The following is a 24,746-nucleotide window of genomic DNA, read 5'->3' on the forward strand; positions in this document are numbered from 1 at the left end:
ATAGCCTCCATACATTGAGCGCACACTAACCACTGAGCAACCAGCGCCCCAAGCTTCCTTTTTGAAAGACTTACTATTTTGAGAATTTCTGTTATTCACACCCACATCAAAACATCAAGATTCTAACCTCTCCCAGGATTGTAACGCATACCTGACTGTTGATTCACATTATAAGGAATAAAGCTTTATCATTTATTGAGGGCAAAAGATGATTGAGGTCAGCATAGTACATCTGCGAACACAAAGAGATCATGTTAACTTTTATGGTACTTTTATAGTATATACTGTAGTGCTGTTTAACCCCTCTGGAACTACGCTGCCAGAATGCTGCCCTGCATTGTGGTATCTACTGTACACTCTCTAAATATGGCTCATGGTGGCTTAATGTTGGGTCTTTGTAAGTAATGTAACACATACAGTCTAGACGTACACTTTTTGTTAAGTGTCTTGAGTGAAATGGTAAATGTACATGAGATTGTAAAGCACTTTTCTAGTCTTCTGACTACTCAAAGGGCTTTTTATACCACTCGTCACACTTAGCCATTCACACTCTGATGTCAGAGGTTGCTGTAAAGTGTCCCTCAGTATTAACTCTATTCATACACATTCATATGCTGCTGACATAGCAACGGGAACAATTGAATGATGGAGCGTGGGTTAGGGTAACTCACACACATAGAGAACAGGTGCATCTCTGCAAATCTGTATTAGATGAGAACGTGATGCCAGAATAAATACATTCAGTATCGGGTCATGTATCACTTTTTCAAATGCCTTTCATTGATAGCTTAAATGAAGTCATTGTTGTTTCCTGAGTCTAAGACAGTAAATGCTTTTGTTTAAGGATTTTTTATTTCTTCTGAAAATACTTCCTGCTCCATTGTGTGACTGTTCAACCTTTTCTTGCTACATCTTTTACATGGCCTCTAATGTGAATATTTTTTAGAATTGCCACAGTGACCTGTTGTATAAATAAATCATTGAACATAGGTTAAGTCACTCATTGATTGAGGGTGCTGAGCTTGAGAGTGGCCTATGTTGTGATACTGGTCATCTACGTATCACACAATATGTTTATTGTTCTTTCTTGGTTTACTTAATATACCGTAAGGATACTTGTCAATACACATAAACCTATCATCATCTTTCAAATACTTATACAGCGATTTTTGAGGGAAAATATCTAAATTACACGTTTGAAGTTTTGTTTGTGTAAAATAAATAACACTGAGATTACAAAAAGTTATTAGACATTTCTGAATATTGTGCTCCATCATAAAGTTGAAACATTTTCTGCTATGCTGGAAGAAAGATATTGAGTTTTAGCCTTAAATTTAAAAAAAGTATTTTTTTTTAAGCATATATTTCTTAAGGCTTTTCAAAGGGACATATAGATTGTTTCCGTGTAAATAAATTCCTGGGGATTAAGCTTCTTAGCTTTGTTTGCAAACCACCCACCAAGTTTGCACATGTCTGCATCCAGAGGGTGCGAGAGAATTATACAATATTATCTTTAGCACTGTGATCCTGAATCCAACATATTTTCCTGAAAATTAAGCTTCTTTTTTAAACATTTATTTTTGGGCTTTTTGTGCCTTTAATAGAGAGATAGGACAGTGGATGGAGCTGGAAATCAAGGAGAGAGAGAGTGGGTAATGACATGGAGCCACTGGATTTGAACCTGGGCCGCCCACTTGGAAGACCATAGCCTCCATACATTGAGCGCCCACTAACCACTGAGCAACCAGCGCCCCAAGCTTCCTTTTTGAAAGACTTACTATTTTGAGAATTTCTGTTATTCACACCCACATCAAAACATCAAGATTCTAACCTCTCCCAGGATTGTAACGCATACCTGACTGTTGATTCACATTATAAGGAATAAAGCTTTATCATTTATTGAGGGCAAAAGATGATTGAGGTCAGCATAGTACATCTGCGAACACAAAGAGATCATGTTAACTTTTATGGTACTTTTATAGTATATACTGTAGTGCTGTTTAACCCCTCTGGAACTACGCTGCCAGAATGCTGCCCTGCATTGCGGTATCTACTGTACACTCTCTAAATATGGCTCATGGTGGCTTAATGTTGGGTCTTTGTAAGTAATGTAACACATACAGTCTAGACCTACACTTTTTGTTAAGTGTCTTGAGTGAAATGGTAAATGTGCATGAGATTGTAAAGCGCTTTTCTAGTCCTCTGACTACTCAAAGGGCTTTTTATACCACTCGTCACACTTACCCATTCACACTCTGATGTCAGAGGTTGCTGTAAAGTGTCCCTCAGTATTAACTCTATTCATACACATTCATATGCTGCTGACATAGCAACAGGAACAATTTAGGGTTTAGTGTCTTGGCCAAGTACACTTCGTCATGTGAATGCAGGAGCTGAGGATCAAACCACCACATTTCTGTTAAAGGACCGACTCCACCATTGAGCCAAAGTCGCCCCATAACCTTAATTATGAATTGGTCCTTGGGAGAGTAATGTAGTTGTTGTTGAGCAGTTCATCACAGGTAACAGCAGCTATAATAAAGTACAGCTTCACACATCCTAAACTGTGCATTATATTCATTAAAGTGTTTTTATATTTACTGTTACAGTTAGGGTTAGGTCATATTAAAGCATGTTTTTAACTGACAGAGCATTTCTCTACTTATAAACTGGGATTCCCTTAAAGGACACAAAGGTTACACAACATCTGTAAAAAAATATATTTTTTATTTTAGATTTTCTTCAACAGATAATGTACAGTTTAAATACATATACAGGGTGAGAAATGTACATCCTTTGGTTGAAGAAATAATCTGAAATTCATGTCTGCATACAATGTCTTGGTTTTTTACATGTATATGCAATAACAGTCCATGAGGATATTCAAATATTATTTCATATAAACAAAACTAAACATCAAAGTTCATACAGTTGATTTTTATTTTTTTGCCTGAATGATACAGCTAAGCAACTAAGAAACAAATGTTTAATTTGTATTACACTTGAGAAGACATCCACAGTTATGGATATTTACAACCATCTCATTCTACCTTTCACTCTGTCTTTCTCATATTGTTCATAGAGCTTCTGTGAGATTATTAATAGGAAATGGAGGAGCTGGAAAAGCTGTTTTTTAAAGCATAGTGGCTTTCACTCTGTCAAAGATCTGTCGCACTTTTACTGCAGGGACACAGCCTTCCCTCACAATGGTGATGGTCCCTGTGGAAAGAAGATGACAAGCTTGAGTAACAATTTACCTTTTAAAACATACAAAAAAGAGAAGATTTATTCTAAATATTGTGGTGTTCTACCTTCATCAATCTTCAGGCAGTTGACCACAGTGGAAGCAACAACTTCATTTGAATCTCCATCACACAGAATCCCCTGGATCTTGTGTCCCAGTCGACTGTGGCCAAAAAAAGAGGGTGTATTAGTAAAATGATGCATGTGTCAAAAACACAATAACGTTTAGTCAGTTCATTCTGCTGCACAGTGACAGTTTGTAAACCTCTCTCCTGCCTAATTTGTTTTGTGGTGTTGTGTAGTAGAAGGTTAAGAGGATTTTTTTTTTTTTTTTAAAGGCACCCACCTGATGACCATGCTGTGGTGAGTGCTGTCAGGCTCTCCGCTGGGATTGGCTGAGGTAATAGCAAGGGGTCCGGTGATGTCACACAGGTGACCAGTCACAGTGTGATCAGGGACACGGATCATGATGCTATCTTGGGTGCCTACTCGGTCATAAGCTGGTCCAACTCCTGCACAAGAGGAATCAAAAGGTCACTACTGATCATGGATAAATACTTAAAATAAAATGAAATACTTTAATTGAACTAAGTATCTCAGCATGTATACAGCTGAGAACAGTTTACCCAGTCTGAAGAGCCAGTCTCCTTTACTGACGATGCAGCTGATGCCTCCTGGATAAACATTCCTCATAAACTGCCACAGCAGAGGACTGAAGGGAGGCTTGGCTGCCACCAGCTGCTCCACATTAGAGATGCAAATACAGATGGGCTTCTCTGCTGGTCTGTCCTGGATCATTTAATGGATAGCAGGTTGATGACTCTCACATCACATAAACACAATGGTGAAAGTGGATTTAATGATTGATGTCCTTTCACATTTTTAAATAATATCATCTACTGGTTTATTATTTTATTATTATTTATTCTTACTTTAATGTTGTAGATTTTTTCTATAGCTTGAGGATTCTTGCAAGAGGCAGCAAGTGCATACACAGTGTCAGTTGGAATACCACACACTCCTCCCTCTTCCAGGAGGCCAGCAATCTTCAAGAGACCGCTAGTGAGTCGAGAGTTAGCCACAGGACAGGGCAGCTCTGCGGAAAAAACCTGCTTCACATCCTCCTGAGTAAGGGCACAGAGGGAGGAAAGTTATTCAAAGAAATAACAGATGAATATAGAATTGGGACAGGAGTGCAAGAGAAGTCTCTAAAAATGCTACCTTGATTAGCAGAGGACCCATAGGCAGCAGTCTCTGGGAGAAGATGCAGTTCAGCAGTGAAGCCAGAGCTCCATATATACAAATAATTGAAAATAGTGCAAGCATGGCCACTGTGAAGAAGAGATTTGGTACATGTTAAATTGAAATTGTAAAGATCTCATGTTTATTTACATTGAGTCAGAGTTTAGATTCAATAAATGAAAAATGTGGATCATTGTCTAAACCTACTCTCTAGCTCATATGGTAGTCGTTGCAGTGTAGAAAGCAGGAAACACACCAGGACGATCTCCATCACCGCTGTTAGAAACAGCAAAACCAGGTTCCTATAGGCAGCTGTCTCAAGAAAGAAGAATTGAAGAAGTTTACAAACTTATTGATCGAATATTTTGTTCAAAATAATGCTGTTGTCTATCTTACCAATCAGCACGAGGAAAGCATTAATGACCAGCAGAGCGATGGCTCCGGCTGTAAATGCATAGGCTGTTTCTGGGGAATGCTGAAGCAGGTTACCTAAAGGAGAAAAACTCTGATCAGATTTTTGTGTATTTAAGTCTGTAAAAGTCTCAATTTAATAAGATTAGTATCAACATACCTGCAAACCTAAACCAGGTCCAGGTTGCCCATACAGCCACATATATTGATGAGATGACTGAACCAAAGCGGCCCCCTCCTGTGACCTGCAGCCGGCTGACGTAGACTTGCATGATGGCTCCAGAGATGAGGACCCAGGGTACGGTCAGGTGGAGAAAAGTAGGATTATTTCTCGATGAACTTGCATGAAGAGCTGATAGAGCTGCAACCCCATTTAAAATGTAAAATAAGGCATCTGAAGCCTGGTCTTCTTTGGGGAGAACATTGAGGTCCCTCGTCTTGGCTTTGATGCAACCCAATGCCTTCTTGAACCGGTCAGTGGAGACAGGCTGTGGTCCTACAGGGATCAGAGACTTCTCTGCTATGGTGTTGATAAGACGGGAGAAGGTACCATACAGGGAGGCTGCAGTGAACAAAGAGGAAGCTACGCCAAAGAAGATATAGTATCCCTCGAGGGGGATCTGGGGGATTGTCGAGACTGTGAGCAGGACAAACAACATGTTGTGGATCAGCTCAAAGACATCTGTGGTCAGACTTCCCATGCAAAGCACCAAACCTGCCATCACAAAGAACCAATTTCCCACCATCGTTTCCCTCCCTGAGACTACTTTGCTGTCCCCATCAAGCAGAACAGATACCACAAACTCATCCCAAGCCTTGATCAGCCAGTATGTGGCATGTAGACCAAACTTAGTGGTGTGGTAGCAGTCTTGGCGTAGATGAGCGTAGTAGCTGGAGAACAGCTGAGCGACTGAGATGATTGAGACCCACGCAGCTCCCACACCAAAGGACTTCATGTAACCGAAGCTGTAGAAAGCAAAAATGAATGCGGAAACAGTGTCACAGAAGAAACCCAAAGCCATGGGCTCGGCATATTTGGTGTTTTTCTTCATCTCTTGGCCAATGCTCTTTGCACTTGCTGAACTAGGGGTCCCAAGCAGGAGAACGTTAAAGAGGGGGGTTCCGAAGCCTCTGAGTATAAGACGTTGAGTCAGACCTTTTAGGAGTAGTGCAGCTGAACCATAGATGGCAAAAAGCAAAATGAGCAACTCCAAAACACCAGATACCACAAGAGCCCAAGAGCTAGATACCAGACTGATTGCTTCAAAAACCAAGGTGAAAGTGATGGCACCAAAAACAAAAGGCATAATGTAGTTGACAGTGGCAGAGCAGAAGGCAAGGACAGATGAAAGGAGGATATATGGGACCAGACCCGCGATGGCTGACTCTTTAATAGACTGGCTTAAATGGCTAAGAGGGATCTCTGTGGTGGTATTAGAATACATGTTGAACATTGTGTCATTGGACAGGGACAAATTGTTAATCATCATGGATGATATTGTTGTAGTTTTGGTAAATGCACCAAAGTAGATTCTGGTGGCTCCATAACTGCCCCAAAGAGCAGCGTAGCCAATGAAGGCGGTTCCACTCAAGTGGTCATATTTTCTAAAGGAGAGCAGTCCAGCCACCAGTTGACAAATGCCACCAATCAGGATGAGATGAACACCTAATGGATCAGAAATGGAATTCAAATCATTAAGACATTTTTATTATATGTAATATTTTGCTGATTTTTGGATACAAGTTTTACCTGCAAGTATGTTCTCTACTCCTACTGGTTCATTGCCTGTATGCGCTGTATTGAAGTTTTGCAGAAGTACGAGGAATGCACTGATCCCATTGGACAACATTCCCAACACTCCTGGTTCTCCATAGAAACTGGCTGGGAAACCATCTGGTGTTGCCATTGTGTCTTTTGTGTCAAACTTCAGTTTCACTAAAACACATAAACAAATCACTCAAACAACTGTTATGATAATGTGTTAAGAGGATTCACTTCAGTGTCTTTAGCGGTAGCAGTCTATGATTAATTCAAATATTACCACCGCGCCAAAAGAAGATAAGAGTGTAGAAGATGGTGAAGAAGATGGAGCCACGCACCCGAGGTTTACAAGAAGCCCAAATGAATGTATGAATGAAAAGACGTTCAAATGAGTCATGCAGAGGGGAGTCTGCTGAACCGACGCTGCTGATTGAGCTGTGTATTTATGGTTTATATGTAACTCAAAAAGCACATATACATATACATATAAAATGGCGAAATTTCTTATTTTTTTATTTAGTCTTGAATGTATAAGTACGACGGAGGATTGGGGCCACATAAATTTTTTTATTTTTTATTTCGAAATTAAAGTTGTACATTTACGAGATTAAAGTCGGAAATTTGCGACTTTATTCTCGTAAATTTACGAGTTTAATCTTGAAATTTAAAACAATTATATTTTTTTTAACATGGCCCTAATCCTTGTTGTATATAAACACCTAGTAGGCTATGTTTGTAATATATCACATGTACACTACAGATATTTTTATTTCCGAAACGTTTTGTTTTGTTTCAACACTTCACGGGTTCAAATATATTCAGGCTTTTGTCTGTCTCTTTCCTGAACATTTACAGTAAGCTGAGAGTCTGTGGCCCTGCCCAGTCATTAGTGGGCTGACCTACTGTAGCTGCATGACAGTCGTAAGAAGAGAGACAAAGGGAGGCTGTTTTTAACTTTGCTGCTGTAATGACAGGAATATTTAAGCCTAAGTGAGTATTTGATGACTACATTAAAATAATCAGTCAACTCCAAAAGATGTGAAAACAACTGTTCAAAATACATTTTTACTGTAACAATTCAAAATGTACATGTAATAAAGTCTTATTGCTAACTAATATCAAAGCTAAAAGTCTTACCTGGTGAAGATGCTCATACAGGTGAAGTGTTGAGATGTTCTAAAGCAGGGTTGAAGGTTTCACATAAATAAGGCTTGAGTAGATGTTGTAGGAGGAGTTGGGAAATAACATTTCCCCATTTACCTTCAACCTAAGAGGTGACATCACTGCTCCTTTTCCCCCTCCTCCTCTGAGGATGGTGATGTAGTTTATGACAATGAAGACAATAACCATCATGGAAATTCCTCAACTTCAGCTGATACATTTTTTGGTTGAGGTTATTTCTGGTTCCTTGTTCCTCCCAGGTTAGTCTTGGGAGCCTTTTTGAGTCCTGGACTATATAAGGCAGGTACACTCTCACCTGAAAAGTATCAGCATCCATCAGAAGCTGTTGACTGCAAGCCAGCTGCATCAAGAAGAAAGAGAAACAAGAGGAGAAACAAGAGATTGAAGCCATGATCTCCAAAATACAGGTAAAGATTTCACTTTTTGGTTTTTAGTTAAAATTAAAATGTGAATAAAATAATATTAAATGATTTGCAAGGACATACATCTTGCTATTTTTTTACACAGGTAAATAGCTTGTCATGCCTTGATTTCTATTTTTTTTTTTTTAAACTATAATAAAGTTTCTGTTTTTTGTGAGTTAATGGTGGGGGATATTAAAGCACTCTCTTGTCTTAGCAAATGTTCGACACATGACACACACTGTACCACCTGTTACAGCGTCTCCTCAGCAGCACAAAAGCTCTTTCAAAAGAAGTACAGAGTAGATTAATGATACATGAGACTGACAAAAACACACAAGTCTAGCACTGTGTGTTAAAAACCTGAAGTGGATTTGTGATTCCATAAAAAAAAAACTAATATGTAGTAATGTGATATAGAACACTATGTGTTTTTACAGTTTTGAACATATTCTGCACTTTTTGTCCAGCAGAAATCCATCAGACCAGTATTCACTCTCAGAAGTCTGCATCAGTCTGCAGCAGAAGGTACACTAAACTTTGCAACTTAACTCAATCATTTTCTAAAACAAAGGAGACATGTTTCTCTCTGAAGATTTCTTCTTCAATCACTCCTTACTTTCTTTTTCCCCCTGCAGTTTTAAAGCGTCCAGCCCCAGAGGAAACAGTCACAGCCAGCTTTGGGAAGTTCATCAGTGAAGTGAAGCCCCAGCACCTGTCCTCTCTGCTTCTCCACCGCAGCAAAAGGATGGTGCTGGACAGCATTGGAGTTGGCCTGCTTGGCAGCACAACAGACGTGTTTGAGCTGGCCCTGCAGCACTGCCAGGTGAGGCGCAAGGAAAGGTCTTATCTGATATGATGCAATTAGACTGATGAAAGCAATTGCTTGACCTTACATTTACTCATGAGTAACTCAGCTGTGTGCAGAGTGATGAGATAGGTGAAAAAAATGTAGTTATTTTAATTCTAAGTTTCATCATGAAGAGCCTTACTCGGGAACAGGCACGTTTTTTTAATTTGTTTGGTAACCTCAAAATATGTGTCTTTTTCAACTAAAAGGTGATATTCCAAAGATTTTTTAAATTAAAGTATATTTTATATTAACAAAAAAAACATGTGACTGTCATGTAAACCATCATCTGACAAGGCCTTGTTGTTTACCTGTCTCTGTCTTGGTCCCTTCCAGCACATGTACGCTCCTGATGACATCAGCTCTGTGTATGGACGCAGGGGGACGAGGCTCTCGCCGACACTGGCAGCTTTTGTTAACGGAGTGGCGGTGAGTTTGTTTTAGTGGAAAAGATTGGTCATGATAGTCCCCAGTACACCCATGAATAAAGATATTTTGTTCTCAGCTTTGGTACTGTCTGGGCAGCTGACTGCACAGGAGACGTGGATGAAAATAGTGAATTGACCTCACATTACTCTTCCGCAGATATATTCAGCAATAAGTCTGCAAACATTTCTTGACTCATTTTTGCAAGCTGCTTTTTCAGCCTGGTATATAGAAAAAGGGGAAGAGGAATTTTCCATGTCACAAAAACATTAGATGGGTGTAGCGAGATCCTGTTTTATTTAATGAAAGGGCATGTTCTTACTGGATTCATTGAAATTCTATTAAAAGTCAAATGAAAGTTTTTTTTATATATCAAATGAACTATGTGTTGGTCTCTACAAGTTGGTCATTGAAAATATGTGTTTTTTTTTATTCTGCAGACTCACTCCATGGACTTTGATGATACATGGCACCCTGCCACTCACCCCTCAGGAGCCGTCCTTCCTGCTGTGTTAGCACTAAGCGACATGATGCCTGCTAACAGCAAACCTAGCGGTCTGGACTTCCTGCTGGCATTCAACGTCGGCATTGAGATCCAGGGCCGACTGATGAGGTTCTCTAATGAGGCCCACAACATCCCAAAAAGGTGAGCACCCATATTGGTAATAAATGGCTTATAATATTGCTGTAGGTTTTTTTACACTTAATTTGGTCTCATCGGGTTATAACTTGACTGATATAAAACCAGTTCCTCAGTGGATAGTTACATTTATATTCTATAAATAGAACTAGTGTCCACAGTTCACAGGGTCTAAAGAATCCTATGTTTGACCCTGATGATCTCTGCAGTGTACAGAAGTTTAAAAGGAGGCTGCTGCAGTGTAATGTGCAGCTGCTTAGTGGTGTCAATGAGCTGTGAAAGGTGTATGTGGCAATTAGCAATCACAGGTAAAATGACCTGCCACGTTATTTGCTTGTTTTTCTGATGCTGAAATATCCTCATTTATTTACAAGCGGGAAATTTTCCATAACACCCTGACCAAAGCCTTTCTGTTTCTTCAACCACCAGGTTTCACCCTCCCAGTGTGGTGGGGACCATGGGAAGTGCAGCTGCCTGCGCAAACCTCCTATCTTTGGATCACTTTCAATGCAGTCATGCCCTGGCAATAGCCGCTTCTCTATCAGGCGCGCCAATGGCTAATGCTGCCACTCAGTCCAAACCCCTTCACATAGGTAATGCATCACGTTTAGGGCTGGAGGCTGCTCTTTTGGCCTCTAGAGGTCTTGAGGCAAGTCCTCTGGTCCTGGATGCTGTCTCTGGGGTTGCTGGCTTCAACGCCTTTTATGAAGATTATGAGCCGCAGTCGTTAGAGTCCCCCAATAATGATGGCCTAATGTTCCTATTAGAGGAGCAGGACATGGGTTTCAAGCGCTTTCCCGCCCATTTGGGGATGCACTGGGTGGCGGATGCTGCAGCCTCAGTCCATAAGCTCCTTGTTGGGTTTGGTCCTGGCACTATTTCTCCAGCTCAGGTCCAAGATATCCTGCTCAGAGTTCCCAAATCAAAGTACATCAATAGGCCTTTCCCTGACTCTGAACATGAGGCACGCCACTCCTTCCAGTTCAATGCCTGCACTGCGCTCCTGGATGGAGAGGTGACTGTTGAGTCCTTCACACCCTCTGCCATCAGTCGCCCTGACCTTCACGCTTTGCTGAGCCGTGTTCGCATGGTGCATCCCCAAGACAACCCAGCTAACTTTAACCGCATGTATGGCGAAGTACAAGTGACACTTGTTGGTGGAGACGTTCTGAAGGGACGTTGTGACACCTTCTATGGTCACTGGCGCAACCCTCTGACCAATGAAAGCCTGAGGAAGAAGTTCAGAAACAACGCAGGTTCGGTTCTTCCATCAGAGAAGGTGGAGAGGCTGATTGAAGAGGTGGAGGAACTGGACAGACTCGGGGACTGCAGGGCCCTTCTCTCACAGCTGCAATGAACCCTGCAGACACACACCAAAGCAACAACAAAAAATGCATTATTGTAAATGTAAAAATGTAAAAATCTAATGTAATTCAAATTATTTAATGAATCTATGTAGTGCTGAATTGACTTACTTAATTATTATATTTGATTTAATTTAAGAATTGTAAAATGACAACCTGTGAAGGAAAATGAAGGAGAGTTAAATCTGAACGTCAGACACATTGCTGTTGTCATAATTATAAACATTAGACTGTTTCCTCTGCTCCAAGATATGGATTATTAAAAGGTTTTTAAATTTGTATTTTTTTTTGTTTCTGAATAATGTTAACCTTTATTTTGTTACTCATATGTAGAATTTCTTATTGTATTTTTGGTTTGTTTGAATAAAACTACTTAAAAACACTGTTTTTCCACTGTATTTGCAATAACTCCCATCCTTTCCTGTGTGTGCTTAAACAAGTGCTTCAACATGCTTAAAATGACAGCAACATAACGTGTTGCACTGCAAGGTTTCCCTGGATATATATTTTTTGAACAAGTGACAAATAAAATCACAAAGGACAGCGTTATTCTATCATTAGATTGATCTCTGCTGATAACTGCGTGTGTGTAAAACTGAGTGGAGGTTTGCAGACAGTTTTCCATGAAGGACAAACTTTGGTGTGTCCTTAAGATGAGACAAGCACGACATTTCCAGGGCAAAATAAGTTAAATAGTAACTGTTATGCATACAACGCTTCAATGAGATGCTTATGCTCTCAAGTGAGAATTTGGAGAGGGGTAAACAAGAGGTGGCAATGTGGATGTGAAGCACTGCTGGGAAAAGGAAGCTCCTTTCCTCATTCCAGCCTGTGGTCTTAAGTTAATGTTTGGTAAGAGTCTGCCCAGGAGGAAAAAGACAGCTGTCGGGGCCTGTAACATGTAACTGTTCTGCTTAATGTAGCATCAGAAACCAGACTCCGCAAGTTTGAAGTAGGACAGAGTTTGTTTTTCAATCAAAAAAGAAGTGCATTTTAAAAGAACAGTTAATAAAGTTTCTAAGAAGGTACCATTTAATATGTTATTAAAGCAGTCTGGGTCTCTCTGGAAATAGAGAAACAAAGTCAACAGACAGTCCTGCAAAGTTTGGGATAAAAACAATAAGCTGTTTCACTTTAAAAAATCAAGATAAACATCAATGGCCAGAGATTTAAATGGAGAAGATGTACACAAAGATCTACAGGTCCGGTTGCAGCTACTTTAGGTCTGTTAAATTACAAGAGCAGGGCGTAAGATCCCTGTTTGGGGTGATTTTTTACTTTTATGTCGCTGATTAAGAGTAACCTGGAGCACATCTAGATTTAAGGGTTGTCAATTGATAAGAAAAAGTAGTTTTAATGCAGATCAAGTTTCAATTATTGCTTATTGCCAATGGAAACAGTTCTGAATAAATACAATAGAGAAAACTAAGTCAACATAAGTGTTGTGTTTAATCACAATAAGGGATCATCTGAATACATTTTGGGGGGGGGGGGGGGGGGGGTTCATGAGACGAATATAATTTTAAAGTTGTTACTCTGGTTCACATTTACCTATGTCATATATAATAAACAAAGTGTTTAGACAGTCTTTAAAAAGTACCAGGGCAATTACGCTGATAATGCCTGATGATGTTTTATCCAATAAACAATATGTGGTAAGTGGGAAAATTATCTGATGGACAGGAACTGTCGATTACAGAGCCAGTGATGTCCCAAAAACCAAAGAATATTATCTTGTGCACACTTGTGATCATCTTGTTTGCACAAGTAAGGTTATGTTCATCCTCCAGTAAGTCAATGCATTGCTCTGCTGATGGGCACCTCACTGTGTTTCTATTCACTGTCAGCATGGCATGAACTGTGCAGCTCGTGTAAATCTAAGATTGGCACATAATCATATATATTTGAGAAGACCAGGCAGTCACTGATCAGGGCCAAAGAGGATTCAAATCTGTCTGGGTTCCCATTTCTGTGACCAGCCGGTCAATCAGTGCACCTCTTCGGGATCATTTTAAGGATTGTTAGTACAATTTTCTGTCAATCTAAAAGTCTGAACCTTAAGAATAAAATGAGAAAAAAAAGAAAAATAATTTTGTCATTGAGTAGAAATCCATTTAAATCTTTCTCAAAGACGAATCAATCTCTTTCAAATAGAAAGAAACAGATTGGTAACACAATTAGTCAACACACGTCATTGCCATTTCTGGACTTTTTTTCCTGCAGTTCCTGCATTGAGGTGTTTCTTGAAAGGAAAGATGATGGTAAACACAGCAAAACAGACAAAAGCAGCTAAAAATATCCCCATGATGTAAAAGTGTATAATAAGGAGCAGACTTTTGTACTGTGTACCGTTTTCTACCTACCTAACCCTAACCCTTTTCACCAGTGAATAGAAAATCACAATGGTAGTGAAACTTAATACAGCTAGAGCCCTCCATATACTGCTGTGACATAGATGGACTTTCCAATACTACAATGCAGGCTGTTATCTATGGGTAAGTTCCAGTGTTAAGGATTACAGTCAGCAAACAGAGACTGATAGTGGAATCTTTACACTGACGTATGAGCACATGACAAACAATGGCATACCTAAGCTTTGATGTTGAGTTGGTGGGAATTCACAGAGGATGGTAAAAAGCATCTACGGCTCATTTTTGCTCCTCTGAAAAAATGAATATTGATAATTTTAGACTGAAGGCACTAAAACATCTTGTTTTGACATCTTCATTATGGTATAGTGATAGGCAATGCTCAGGAATGTTTGTAGCTATGTGTTTAGAACAGGAAGTTATAAGAAATAGACCTGCATGCATTATTTGAGAAAAACATGTGATGTGCAATAACACGCTCAATTTTCAATAATGAAATGGGATAAACCAATATTAAAGAGTGCATGTTATCTTTACCTCACAGTTTCTATGTCCATCTGTTGGGTAGCTGATAGCTAGCTGACTGCACTAACATGGTGAGAGAGCATGTCTGTTACACATACACCTCTATCCAAAGGGTAAAATGCATGCTGAGTAAGAAGCATTGCTTATATGAAATGTTTTTCTTCATTTATTGCCATAAATTCAAACTTTTGCAATGTATTTATTTTGAATGAGCAAAAAAAACTGTCTTAAAAAAAGTTAAATTAATAATGCTTTGAGAGTGTCAATCAGAACTAAACGTACCATTTGTGAAGGTAGAACTAAATACAGGAATGTTTGATCGAATCACATTAGAGAGTTGAGTTGTATTTCCTTGCATTTAGTGATGGAAGTACAGATTAAGTCTTATCTGACTTGCTTCTGTGTGCTGTATACAGCATATTGTACAAAACAATTACCTCAATGTGGAAAAGGTGTGTCTGGAGAGGAATTATATTATAAATAGGAAAGGAAAAATATAATTTTATTATCTATGGGTGTTAGCCTAATATTCTATAAAATAACTTCCATGGAGCTAAAAGAAACTTTAACAAATAACAGCTTAGGCAATAATACAAATAAATGAAGGCATTAAATAAAATACTCTAGAGTTATTGAAAGTCTTTATTCATAAAATAGAGACTTAATAAACACTGATTGTGTAAGTGTTCAGTTTACCTTAAAAAAACAAAAGACAAGGTACTTCACTAGTAACTATGAAGTTGGCTTGACATCTTAAAGTGTGTATTTTTCACGTTCCATCCTGAATGTAGGGTGCTACAAAAGCCTGTTCATGCATTACTGAAATAGCAACCACTGGTCAGCAAAACTGCACAGAAAGAGCTTCTCTGTCCAGCCAACTGATGTTATCAGTCCCAGGATGAAAATAATGCGAGTGCTTACAGTTAATATGGTCTGAACACATTATTACATTGTGGAATGGGACCACCGGACAAAACAAGAGCAACTGTTGCCAAAAACAAGGCTAAAGAAGTCTTGATAAGATCAGTCTGATGATGAATTGGTATAGTTTGACACTTCAATGAGATTGTGGTCTGGATCTCTTAAGTATAAAGAGGTGATGGTTCCCACAGCCCCGGTCCTTTCCACTGGACCCTCCTCTATTTCGACTCCACAGACCTGCAGAGGAGCCCAGATGACAAAAACCCACACTCAGCATTGCTCTGGCAACAAAATGAGACATACAGAGTTCATAGAGGTCAATAGGTTCTTTAAAGATCAGTGCCTTACAAGTTTTGAACTGACATTGAAATTAAAGACAAAATAGGTGTAGGAAGTGGGTAAAGGACCTTCAGATGTTCAGCTACTGTAGCCAAAGGGGTTTTGGTGATGAGGCAAAGGTCTGCAGAGCCTGAGGTTGGATACTTGGCTTTTGGTTCAAACTCCTGACCCAGCTGATGAAGGTTAAACTTCTGCTGCCCAAAACCCAAAGCCTTACGGTTTCCCTGGAGAATGCAGAGAGAGCATGTGTGGGTGTTAAAATGTGACTAAAAGCTTCCACATGTGGTGCGATCATCTGATATACAATGAAAGCCTGCCATCTAGTGGATGGTCTCTGTAACTAAAGGCACCGCAGTATTCAATTACTCCTGGGCCCTTTGAAAATAATATAACATAAATGGGTAATACAAATATTTAACAAACTATAAGTAGTAAACAAAGTGATTATTATTAGCACTAAATCTAGCCTTTATACTTTTAACAAAAACAACAACAACAATAATAATAGCCTTTTAATAATAATAATAATTAGCCTATTATTATTAATATAATGTACAATGCACCTTGCATACCTTGAAAGTGATGACCTCCATGCCAAGGACAGAGGTATAAAAGTTGACCGTGTCTGGCACACTTTTCACAGTCAGAACCAAGTGGTCCAGGTGACTTATTTCAACCGGACAGGTTCTTTTCAATTTCACATCCACAAGTGTTTGGATGGAGACAACCTACAAATGAAAAGACAAATACATTGTAGTAATAAAAAATAACAGCCTGAAACCTGCTGACAGCGACATGAAACGCAGACATTGTAATTTCATTCAGAGTCAACAGCGCCACCATGTGTTGAAAAGTTGGCATGAGAGCCTTAAAAAGGTGAAACTCTTGAAATTGTGCCGCAAGTAAAACTTTTATTGTAGCCGAGCAACGAGCTGGCGTATTTCCTTCGGTGTTTCTGCTGTACTTTTAGCCTGTTAGATCTGACACTAGGCCGTGTTGGAAGTGATTGTAACAGTACGTCTTTACTCGAGGTAACTCTTAAGTTATTCTGAAAGAAACGCTGACTCTAAAGGCTTCAGACATTTAAGTTACTTATATATAGACTGACTTTACCTTGAAGCGGTTAACGTGAACCTGCCGCAAACGAGTCCCAACTGCACGCAGCGCCATCCTCACCGTCGTCTGTCACGTCGGCACTTCCTTGTTTGTCCAGCTCCGTAGCCTTTGAACAGACCTCACTGCAATACTATACACACGCACACAGGCATGTACATCAAACAAAGATCAAGGTGGCACAGAAGGATACATTACATATTACATTAAACTTTGGTGAACATGAAATAATCCCCGACTTGCTTGGGCGTAAATAAAATCCAATACACCGCTACTGCCTGTGTGTTTGGATACTAGTCCGTGGTTCATTAACTTGTTATTCCCTTTTTATGTAATACACTGCAATGTGTAAGACAAGAAGGAAACACATGGTTTATGCATTTAAGAACTAGCTAGTGGATGGCGACGTGTATTAAAACAGTGTCTATATTTTTTGTTCCAGCACAAGAACATGTCTATGGTGGGTAAATAATAATAGAGGTTATTTATCTGATCACTGGGAATCAATATGTCTATTTCTTACCAGCAGGGGTGCTACCAATTCATCATCATAAATGAAGTACATGTTATGTATAATAACGTGATATCTTATAAAACTATATGGGTGGGATGTTTATTAGCATCATCACTGATTGAAAGGGAAACCACCCGAGCTTGCATTTCACACCATCAGGTCATCATGCACTTAAATAAGACTTTGTTATACGTAAAACATTTGAATACGTCATTATGTGGACAGAAAAAAAAAATCAATAAACAGTCAGATCAACGCAAACTTGGGATAAAGGCATAATAATACTATTTTAATATATAAGATAGAAGTAATAATTCGTTATGTGTGCACCTGGATGTAGAAAAAATAACCCAACAGCACAGTGACTGTACAGAATACATATCTGCATTTTGAAGCACAACAACTTGTTTAATTCAGCGGTTAGTTTCATTTAACACCCAGTTAACATACTGCACTGGGTGGGTCACAGAAGAAGGCCGAGACTTAAGCATGGCCTTAAAGGGAACATACATTTCATATACATGTTTATTATGGTATTCAACAATGATAATGTCTTGCATTCAAACTGTTATGTCCCACAAAGGGAGGTCATAATTGTGGCAAAGACATCAGACAGTGATAAGAAACATGACAGGAGGGCATTGGTAGTGATGCCCTTTCGTCCTTCAGCCAGTGTTCCTGTTCATCAACAGTGCTATTAAAACCTACAGAACTTCTAAATAAAATAAACTTAAACATATTTTAAAAAGGTAATACATCTTCATTTTAAGATTTGAGTCTTTAAGAACAGTTTTAACAATAACATATATTTATATCTTGTTTTGTATTTCCCTAGTTTCACTTAGCATGTATTGCACACTGATATGGAGCATCTGCTCGAGGCAGGAGGGGGGGGGGTTACAAAAGGCGAGCATCTTAACTTCCCACTCGAGCCGTTCTATGACGGGAGGATGGCGTGAAATTTGGTAAATGTCTGACACCTGGAACTCTGGGTTGATAACTTAAGTTGTCATTTGTCCATTAGGGTGGGCCGACAAGAGAATTCTTGAGAAGCAAGTCAACATTTCATTTTAGGTCACAAAGGGTCATTTTACTCTCTGCATTACAAGCTTAGGGAACTGAATTCATAAATCAGTTATATAAGAGAACCAATATGTACCTAGTAAAACAAAGAAGCAGTACAAATAGATTAAAAGACAAAGTGATTGTGAGCTCATTGTTTTACATGAAAAAGTAAATGTTCTTTTACAAGTGGGAAAAGCAAAAACAACTGTTTTCAAATTTCTGAATTCATGCCTGTTAGTATAGTCTTTTTCAGGTGGGAAAATTCACATGCCAAGGACCTGTTATAAATCCAATGTCTGCAACCATTATAGAGATATCCCTAATTCCTGGTATTAATACTAAATCATATTTCATTTATCAAGAAAAAGAGCTGTTATATGATTCTAAAACAAATTTTCATTTTGCAAAAGTTCCCTAGTGGGATTCATCTTTCCAGTATACCTGTACATTTTATTTCAAACAAAAACTCAGAGCTCATGGAATATGCCACACCAAAATATCAGTTTCTTTTAGTCACAATGTAAATGCCGAGCCTTTTTAAATTCTACATCCTTTGGACATCAGAATCAATCAATTATTGCGGTGTGTAAACTGATACAACTTATCTAACACCAAATTTTGGGATGCTCTGACGGACAGTAATTTCCAACACTATTCTATCTTCATATGACATAATTTACAATCCCAAACCAGTTTAATGATACAGACTGTGAATCAAAATTATTTTTACAAGCTTATTTACAGCTAATACTGGTGTTACTAAGAACTGTACCAATGCCCAACTTCTGGTATATCAGACTCCATTTAGGGAGCCAATACCAAAAAGCACATGTGCCAGAACTACCTGAAGGTGTGCAGCATTTCTAATCTGGGGGATTTTAAAAGAGTTACCGGTCTAACAGAGTATAATTAAACACAATGCCTCAAACTGCTTGGTCACTATGAGTTGATTCAAACAGTATGCATGCTTGTGTCTTACTATGTACTGAAATAATAAATGTATTGTTAGAGATTGATAATGTCCTTATGAAACTGTTTGGAGCACCCCAAAATCAATCCTGTGACTTCATTATAATAAAACTCACAAATGGTATGAAGGGTGAACAGTGGAGATCATTTTTTTCTCAAACCCCTGCTATACACTTGGGATACTACATTACTTAGGTTGTGACAAAAGGCCTGCAGTCTTATATGAGCTACACCACGCTCTCTCGGTTGGCTGAAACTAGGACTGCCCTGCGGCAGATTGGGCAAGTGGAGTTTTCTGACAGCCAACGATCAATGCAGTGCACATGGTACTCATGAGAGCAGGGAAGCTTGCGTAGCTTGTTACCTTCTGCATACTCTGTTATGCAGACACTGCAAGTCTTCAAGGCATCGCTCTCACCAAAATTGCGCATGGAGAGGTTGTCAATCTGCTCTTTGGTCAGCCCTTGGGGCTGGTCCTCATCATCATCATTTAAGAGGAAGAAGTGGGCGAGTCGCAGGAATGGTAATGAGCTGGGCTCTTCTAGGCTATTAGGTGGTCTTGGTCGAGCTCTGCCACTAGAGGCAGGTGGACCGGTGGCAAGACTCTCATCCACATCTGGCTCAGCTGTCCTTGCTCTGACTCCAGCAGCCACAGGGGGTTCATCAACATCAGCAGCAGGAGCAACTTCTGGGTTACTGACAGCTTCAGCCAGATCAGCCGGTGTGTTTACTCCTCGATTTGAATCTGAAGAATCAGAGTCTGAATCCATGAGGTAGCCGAGTTCACCAAAACCAGTCATAATCTGCCGAATCATAGACTGGAGAGCCATTGAGGTTGCCTCTCCCAAACCTGCATCAGAGATTCTTCTGATAGGGATGCGAATTGTGCTGACATAGGTCCGCACACCAGCACGCTCAGAGCGGGAGAAAGTCCTACGAAATCCACCACGCTCACTTTCATAAAGAAATGTGTTGTTAGAGTTCTGGGAACGTGAGCGGGTACGACTGGCAATGCTGTCTCTCTGGCGATACTCGCCTGGACGCACACGACGCACCTGGAGGTCAAGCATAATAGTAGGGGGACGACGCCCAGCTACACCCCCTTCCCCCCCAGCGGCGTCTCCTTCCTGAGATGTGACATTTTGTGTCTCCAAGACAGTTTCTGGGCTAGCCCTAGATGGCTGAACATCACTATCTACAGTGCTTTGCCTGGCGGGCACATGTTGTCGAGTCCGAGAACTGCCCTCCACTTGAGGGACAGGGAGGTTAATGGGTAAGGCGTCCTGGCCTTGAGAGCTTTGAATATTACGAGGATTAGGGAGACCATCCATCTGATCCAAGTTAAGAGGGGAGCGGCTCCTTGCTGTACGGGCCCTAGTCCTGCGTGGCTCTGGACTGCGGCTGCGGGGTCTCCTTTGTCCTCTGCGTGGAGAAGGGGAAAGTGCCGGTTGTTCTGGCAAGGAAGCTGCAGCAGGTGAGCTGGGAGGATCTGCTAAAACCTCTTGTGAAACAATCTCTTCTAGTTCAGGCTCTGGTTCTACTACAACAGCCAACTCCTCAACAACTGGTTCTTCCACCACTTCGGTCTCCATGGGGACGACTTGGGGTTCAGCGTTTGCCACAACTTCTTGGACCTCTGGTGTCTCCTCTAGGGACACCTCTGGAGATTCCTCTTGAGGGACCTCTGGAGACTCTTCTTGAGACTCCTCAGGAGACTCCTGCTCCCCCTCGGCGGCTGCCTGCTGTTCAGCCAGGTTGCGGTTCACACTTATCTCCAGGCTGAAGCGGAAATCGCCACTGTTTGGGTTTGTTTGGCTGACGGCCCGCCATGACTGGTTTCCACGATGTCCAGTTCTTGTTGTGTTGCCGGTGCGCCTTACGGTGTTCAGCCAGTCCAAGAGGCTATCCCCACTGGCAGGATCCTCAGAGTTCTCTGGTGGTTCTAAAATAAGCAAAAGAAAGAATCATTAACAAGTGACAAACCATAACTGAATTTGTCAGTACAATCTGAAATAATACACACTTACCAACTGGATCGTCTCCATTTTCAGGGGTGGGGGTGTTGTTCTGCTGCTCAGGACCATCTTTGAGTTGCTGAAGTCTACTTAACAGCTCATCTTCTGTTGCTTCTCCTGAAACAACACAATTATATTAAAAAAAAAAAAATCAGCCAACATCTCTCGAAAGGACACGAACTTCACTTCCTCTTCTCTAGTCTGTCCACCAAAGCAAGCTGAAAGAAAGACCTTGTGCATGTAGCTGGGGGGAGTCAGGAGCTTCACTTCAAAAAAAAGATCAGAAGTTTTGAATGTGGCAGAGGACCAATAAGGGAATAAGCAAAAATGATGTCATATGTTTTGCAGCTGATGTACATCTGTCAGAAAGGAAAAGCACTGTTGTAATTGTTTGTGCTGTATTGGCCAATAGAGCTGTTTGTTTTCCTTCGAACACAGCAACAGGACAATACTGAAAACCTCCAGACTTACCAGGGCATGCGAGTCCATTCAATGCCCTCTCCTGGCAGGGGGCCCGCTAAAGGACGCTCCAAACTTACATTCCTCCTTCCACTATCCTGGGACAGAAACGGATTGGGCGTCTTCAGCAGTTCAGAGTCTGATGCATTTTGTGCATTTAAACAAATCCAAAGCCTAGACAGCCTCCTAGGCTTACATTCTAATATAAATTATAATACTTTATGGCAAGCAGACACTGGGAAGGGGCAGGAAAACGATTTTACCAATACTAAAAAGTACTTTTACTTTAAGTCCTAAATACATTAAATAGGTATAAAACTTAATCTAGCCAAATGACATTACAGATAGTGGTTTTACACTCAGTGAGTAAAAAGAGTAAGCATGAAAGCATTTTCATAAACATACAGGCCTGGTCTGAATCTCTGCTTTATTCAAGAGACCTAGAAGCCTTGTAACTTTTGAATAAAGTAGGCCCCAAAACACTGTGGATTAAATGGTGTTTAACAGATATTACTGTGAGTTTCTTGAAATCTATATAAACACCTTTTTGTCAGCTAACTGTTTAAAACATATTGTTGCACACAGAGATTTTTAAACTGCGTATTTGCACTGTGCTTTGGTGTCATTGTAATTAACTTTTGATATATGGATTAAAAAGGGTCTCGTTACAGAGCCATTTTTATTTAATAATAACTGATTTGCTAACGTGTCACAATCACAGATTTCTGTCATAAGAATACAGATTTGTAAGATGAGATGAAATGCTTTTTTTTTTCTTTTTTTTTTACCTGGAGTGCCCAAAAGATTGTTGTCTCTCATGAGTCGATAGTCTTCATCACTGAGATTGTTGACAAACTGATAGAAAGCCTCTTCCCTGCTCAGGCGGTCCTGCTGACTTGTGCGCTGCGACTCTGGTTGGTCACTGCCACTCTGATCTAAACTGTCAGACCCCTCCATTGATTCAGAAGGGAGGGAAGGTCGACGGATCTTCTCCAATCCTCAGCAAGATCAAGCTGCTGCAGAAAAAAAAAAAAAAAGGAAAAAAAGGAAAAACAGTGAAGACGTATGACAAATACATTCTGCTTCTCATAATATGAATGAAATGTCTGATTTGACCCCCGTTGACTGAGTCACCTCTGTAAACAAAGAGGACCGTGATGGCATGTTCAATAAAACAACATCTCAAAGTGACACACTGCCACCATGTAGCTTGTGTTAGCATGCTAACTTACTACAATCGCAACAGCACCAAACTTTTAGCTATTGTTTGTATCACACCAGTCAACGCATTTGTCCAAAAGCCCCCCCCCCCCCCCATCAGTAAACGTGACCGTGTAGCAGGCAAACGTAAAGCGGGACAACATCACGGTTTTGCCTCGGATGAAAGCAGAATGTTGAACAAAGTGGAGATAAAAAAAAACAAAATGGCATCATCAAGCTAAGCTATCTTGTAGCATTGTCCATGGTGGCTAACTATGACAACTTCAAACACAGATAGCTACACTGTCCAGTTAGTGGTAGAGCTAGTAAACAACAGAATATATTCAAGCACGATGTCGTATGTATGGTTTACTTAAAATCTCTTTGATAACTAAACAACTCCGCAGGTGTTGTCCCCTGACTTAGCTAACATGCTAACTAACTACACTTCGGTAGCCTCAGCTAATGCTACCTCTTCACTTGTTGTTAACAGTCTTTAATTACACTAGCTGTACAGGACTACTTGTTCCGCACATATACTGCACAGGATCAAGGTGTGAACTTGATATTTGCCTTGTACATTGTTTGATTTATAAGCCACGTTTTGAAGGTTTTGTTAGCATTACCGCAGAGCTTCACAGCCGACGTCAGCCGGTGACGTTCAGATCAAGAGCAAACAAGCTACAATTAGCAACATAATGAAAATAAAGACAATCTGAGGGAATACACAGTCCGTCACCACATCCACGTTACATTACCTGTTCAATGGTGTCAGTAACAATGTATTCAAACAACCCAGGTGTTCCTCTAAAAGTGTCTGAAACCCGCTTTAGTGTTTTGCTAACTGCGATTTCAGGATTCCATTTTCTTTCTTTTAGGAAGGCTACAATAATCTCCCGGAAACGGATTGAGCGGCACTCACTTCCACCCCGAGTGCAGACTCCAAGGCACTGCGATAAAATAGACTAACTGGATCCAGCGACCATCTTCCAATCGTGGCGAAGGAGGCGGGGCTAGACCGTGCAGTGAGGCTGCCTGACAGTCTTCACCCGGGGCATTGAAGTCTCCGGGTTGTCTCAGAAGAGCTTTAGAAAAAGGATGTTTGTTTTGGACCTCGTTGCTCTGTTCCGCTGTAGCGTCACGAAGCGGTTGTACATGCAAATACTATTTCCTTCTGTAGAATTCAAGTTTTAAAGGACAAAGATCTGGAGACATACCGGCATGCTTCCATGCGCTCTGTAAATTGTGTAAGCTGTAAAAGGCTTTCAATTAAATCTTCCAAATGTTCATAGTCCATTGTATGGAAGCCCATTTCCGCTAGTAAAAAAAATAATAAAGTCTCATAATTTCAAATTTTTTATCTCATTATTTTGACTTATCTCATTATTATGACTTTATTATTTTCATTTTTATTTTTTTAACTGGCGGAAATGGGCTTCCATACCATTGAGATTTACCTAGCACTATATATGCCACAATCCATTAGATTAGATTAGATTAGATTAGATTAGATTTACTTTATTGATCCCAAACTCTAAAATTGTGGCGTTACAGCAGCAGGTTATCAAACACACAATATTAGCAAATAAACAATATAATATTAAATGCAAGTAAATAAGCAATAAAAAATGTATTATTATTAATTATACACTTTTTGGCCGGCGGCCCCCAAAATTACGGTGCTAGAGATGGGGGACACCCACAGTCCCTGGGGGTGGTTAAGGCATTAACAGCTC

At 40.1% G+C, this 24,746-nt stretch overlaps 4 protein-coding genes across 6 annotated transcripts; 1 reads left to right on the forward strand and 3 right to left on the reverse strand.

Moving 5' to 3' along the window:
* Positions 1-2,708: 2,708 nt before the first annotated feature.
* si:ch211-153b23.3 (uncharacterized) lies at positions 2,709-7,911 on the reverse strand. Its single transcript, XM_029280060.2, has 11 exons — positions 7,796-7,911; positions 6,647-6,832; positions 5,057-6,562; positions 4,882-4,974; positions 4,693-4,797; positions 4,465-4,574; positions 4,176-4,367; positions 3,870-4,032; positions 3,590-3,755; positions 3,312-3,406; positions 2,709-3,219 (listed from the first exon to the last, which is right to left on the reverse strand). Exons 2-11 carry the CDS (start codon positions 6,801-6,803, stop codon positions 3,134-3,136), a joined length of 2,673 nt encoding a protein of 890 aa, XP_029135893.2. The 5' UTR covers positions 6,804-6,832; positions 7,796-7,911; the 3' UTR covers positions 2,709-3,133.
* Positions 7,912-8,082: 171 nt separating this feature from the next.
* On the forward strand, positions 8,083-12,155 carry irg1l (immunoresponsive gene 1, like). Of its 2 annotated transcripts, none has more exons than XM_065959012.1 (6): positions 8,083-8,247; positions 8,712-8,769; positions 8,880-9,067; positions 9,428-9,520; positions 9,958-10,163; positions 10,587-12,155. In XM_065959012.1, the coding sequence occupies exons 1-6, from the start codon at positions 8,230-8,232 to the stop codon at positions 11,512-11,514; spliced, it is 1,491 nt and encodes a 496-aa protein (XP_065815084.1). In that variant the 5' UTR covers positions 8,083-8,229; the 3' UTR covers positions 11,515-12,155. The 2 variants fall into 2 exon arrangements, with proteins under 2 accessions (XP_065815084.1, XP_065815085.1); XM_065959013.1 differs by having other exon boundaries at positions 8,089-8,247; positions 8,715-8,769; positions 10,587-12,145.
* Positions 12,156-15,039: 2,884 nt separating this feature from the next.
* Positions 15,040-16,985, reverse strand: glod5 (glyoxalase domain containing 5). Its single transcript, XM_020647919.3, has 4 exons — positions 16,789-16,985; positions 16,248-16,403; positions 15,744-15,899; positions 15,040-15,573 (listed from the first exon to the last, which is right to left on the reverse strand). Exons 1-4 carry the CDS (start codon positions 16,843-16,845, stop codon positions 15,439-15,441), a joined length of 504 nt encoding a protein of 167 aa, XP_020503575.1. The 5' UTR covers positions 16,846-16,985; the 3' UTR covers positions 15,040-15,438.
* A 579-nt stretch (positions 16,986-17,564) lies between these two features.
* rlim (ring finger protein, LIM domain interacting) lies at positions 17,565-23,944 on the reverse strand. 2 transcript variants are annotated; one of them, XM_020647890.3, is made up of 4 exons: positions 23,769-23,944; positions 22,599-22,823; positions 21,364-21,468; positions 17,565-21,278 (listed from the first exon to the last, which is right to left on the reverse strand). In XM_020647890.3, the coding sequence occupies exons 2-4, from the start codon at positions 22,765-22,767 to the stop codon at positions 19,564-19,566; spliced, it is 1,989 nt and encodes a 662-aa protein (XP_020503546.2). In that variant the 5' UTR covers positions 22,768-22,823; positions 23,769-23,944; the 3' UTR covers positions 17,565-19,563. The 2 variants fall into 2 exon arrangements, with proteins under 2 accessions (XP_020503546.2, XP_020503545.2); XM_020647889.3 differs by having other exon boundaries at positions 22,599-22,826.
* Positions 23,945-24,746: the final 802 nt, after the last annotated feature.

The sequence above is a fragment of the Labrus bergylta genome, chromosome 9 (genome assembly GCF_963930695.1).
Source record: "Labrus bergylta chromosome 9, fLabBer1.1, whole genome shotgun sequence".
Taxonomy (NCBI): domain Eukaryota; kingdom Metazoa; phylum Chordata; class Actinopteri; order Labriformes; family Labridae; genus Labrus; species Labrus bergylta.

Bases quoted from the DNA above. Each gene is read 5' to 3' on its own strand.
- rlim (XM_020647890.3), bottom strand. From the start codon at position 22,767: ATGGAGGGGTCTGACAGTTTAGATCAGAGTGGCAGTGACCAACCAGAG. The intron at 21,469-22,598 runs GTAAAAAAAAAA...GTGTTGTTTCAG, and splicing joins CAATCTTTTGGGCACTCCAG to GAGAAGCAACAGAAGATGAG. The intron at 21,279-21,363 runs GTAAGTGTGTAT...TGCTTATTTTAG, and splicing joins AAATGGAGACGATCCAGTTG to AACCACCAGAGAACTCTGAG.
- si:ch211-153b23.3 (XM_029280060.2), bottom strand. From the start codon at position 6,803: ATGGCAACACCAGATGGTTTCCCAGCCAGTTTCTATGGAGAACCAGGA. The intron at 4,575-4,692 runs GTAGGTTTAGAC...TCTTCTTCACAG, and splicing joins ACTACCATATGAGCTAGAGA to TGGCCATGCTTGCACTATTT. The intron at 3,407-3,589 runs GTGGGTGCCTTT...TTTTGGCCACAG, and splicing joins CACCACAGCATGGTCATCAG to TCGACTGGGACACAAGATCC.
- irg1l (XM_065959012.1), top strand. The intron at 9,068-9,427 runs GTGAGGCGCAAG...GGTCCCTTCCAG, and splicing joins TGGCCCTGCAGCACTGCCAG to CACATGTACGCTCCTGATGA. The intron at 10,164-10,586 runs GTGAGCACCCAT...TTCAACCACCAG, and splicing joins GCCCACAACATCCCAAAAAG to GTTTCACCCTCCCAGTGTGG.
- glod5 (XM_020647919.3), bottom strand. From the start codon at position 16,845: ATGGCGCTGCGTGCAGTTGGGACTCGTTTGCGGCAGGTTCACGTTAAC. The intron at 16,404-16,788 runs GTAAAGTCAGTC...TTTCATTTGTAG, and splicing joins TTCACGTTAACCGCTTCAAG to GTTGTCTCCATCCAAACACT. The intron at 15,900-16,247 runs GTATGCAAGGTG...TGCATTCTCCAG, and splicing joins TGGAGGTCATCACTTTCAAG to GGAAACCGTAAGGCTTTGGG.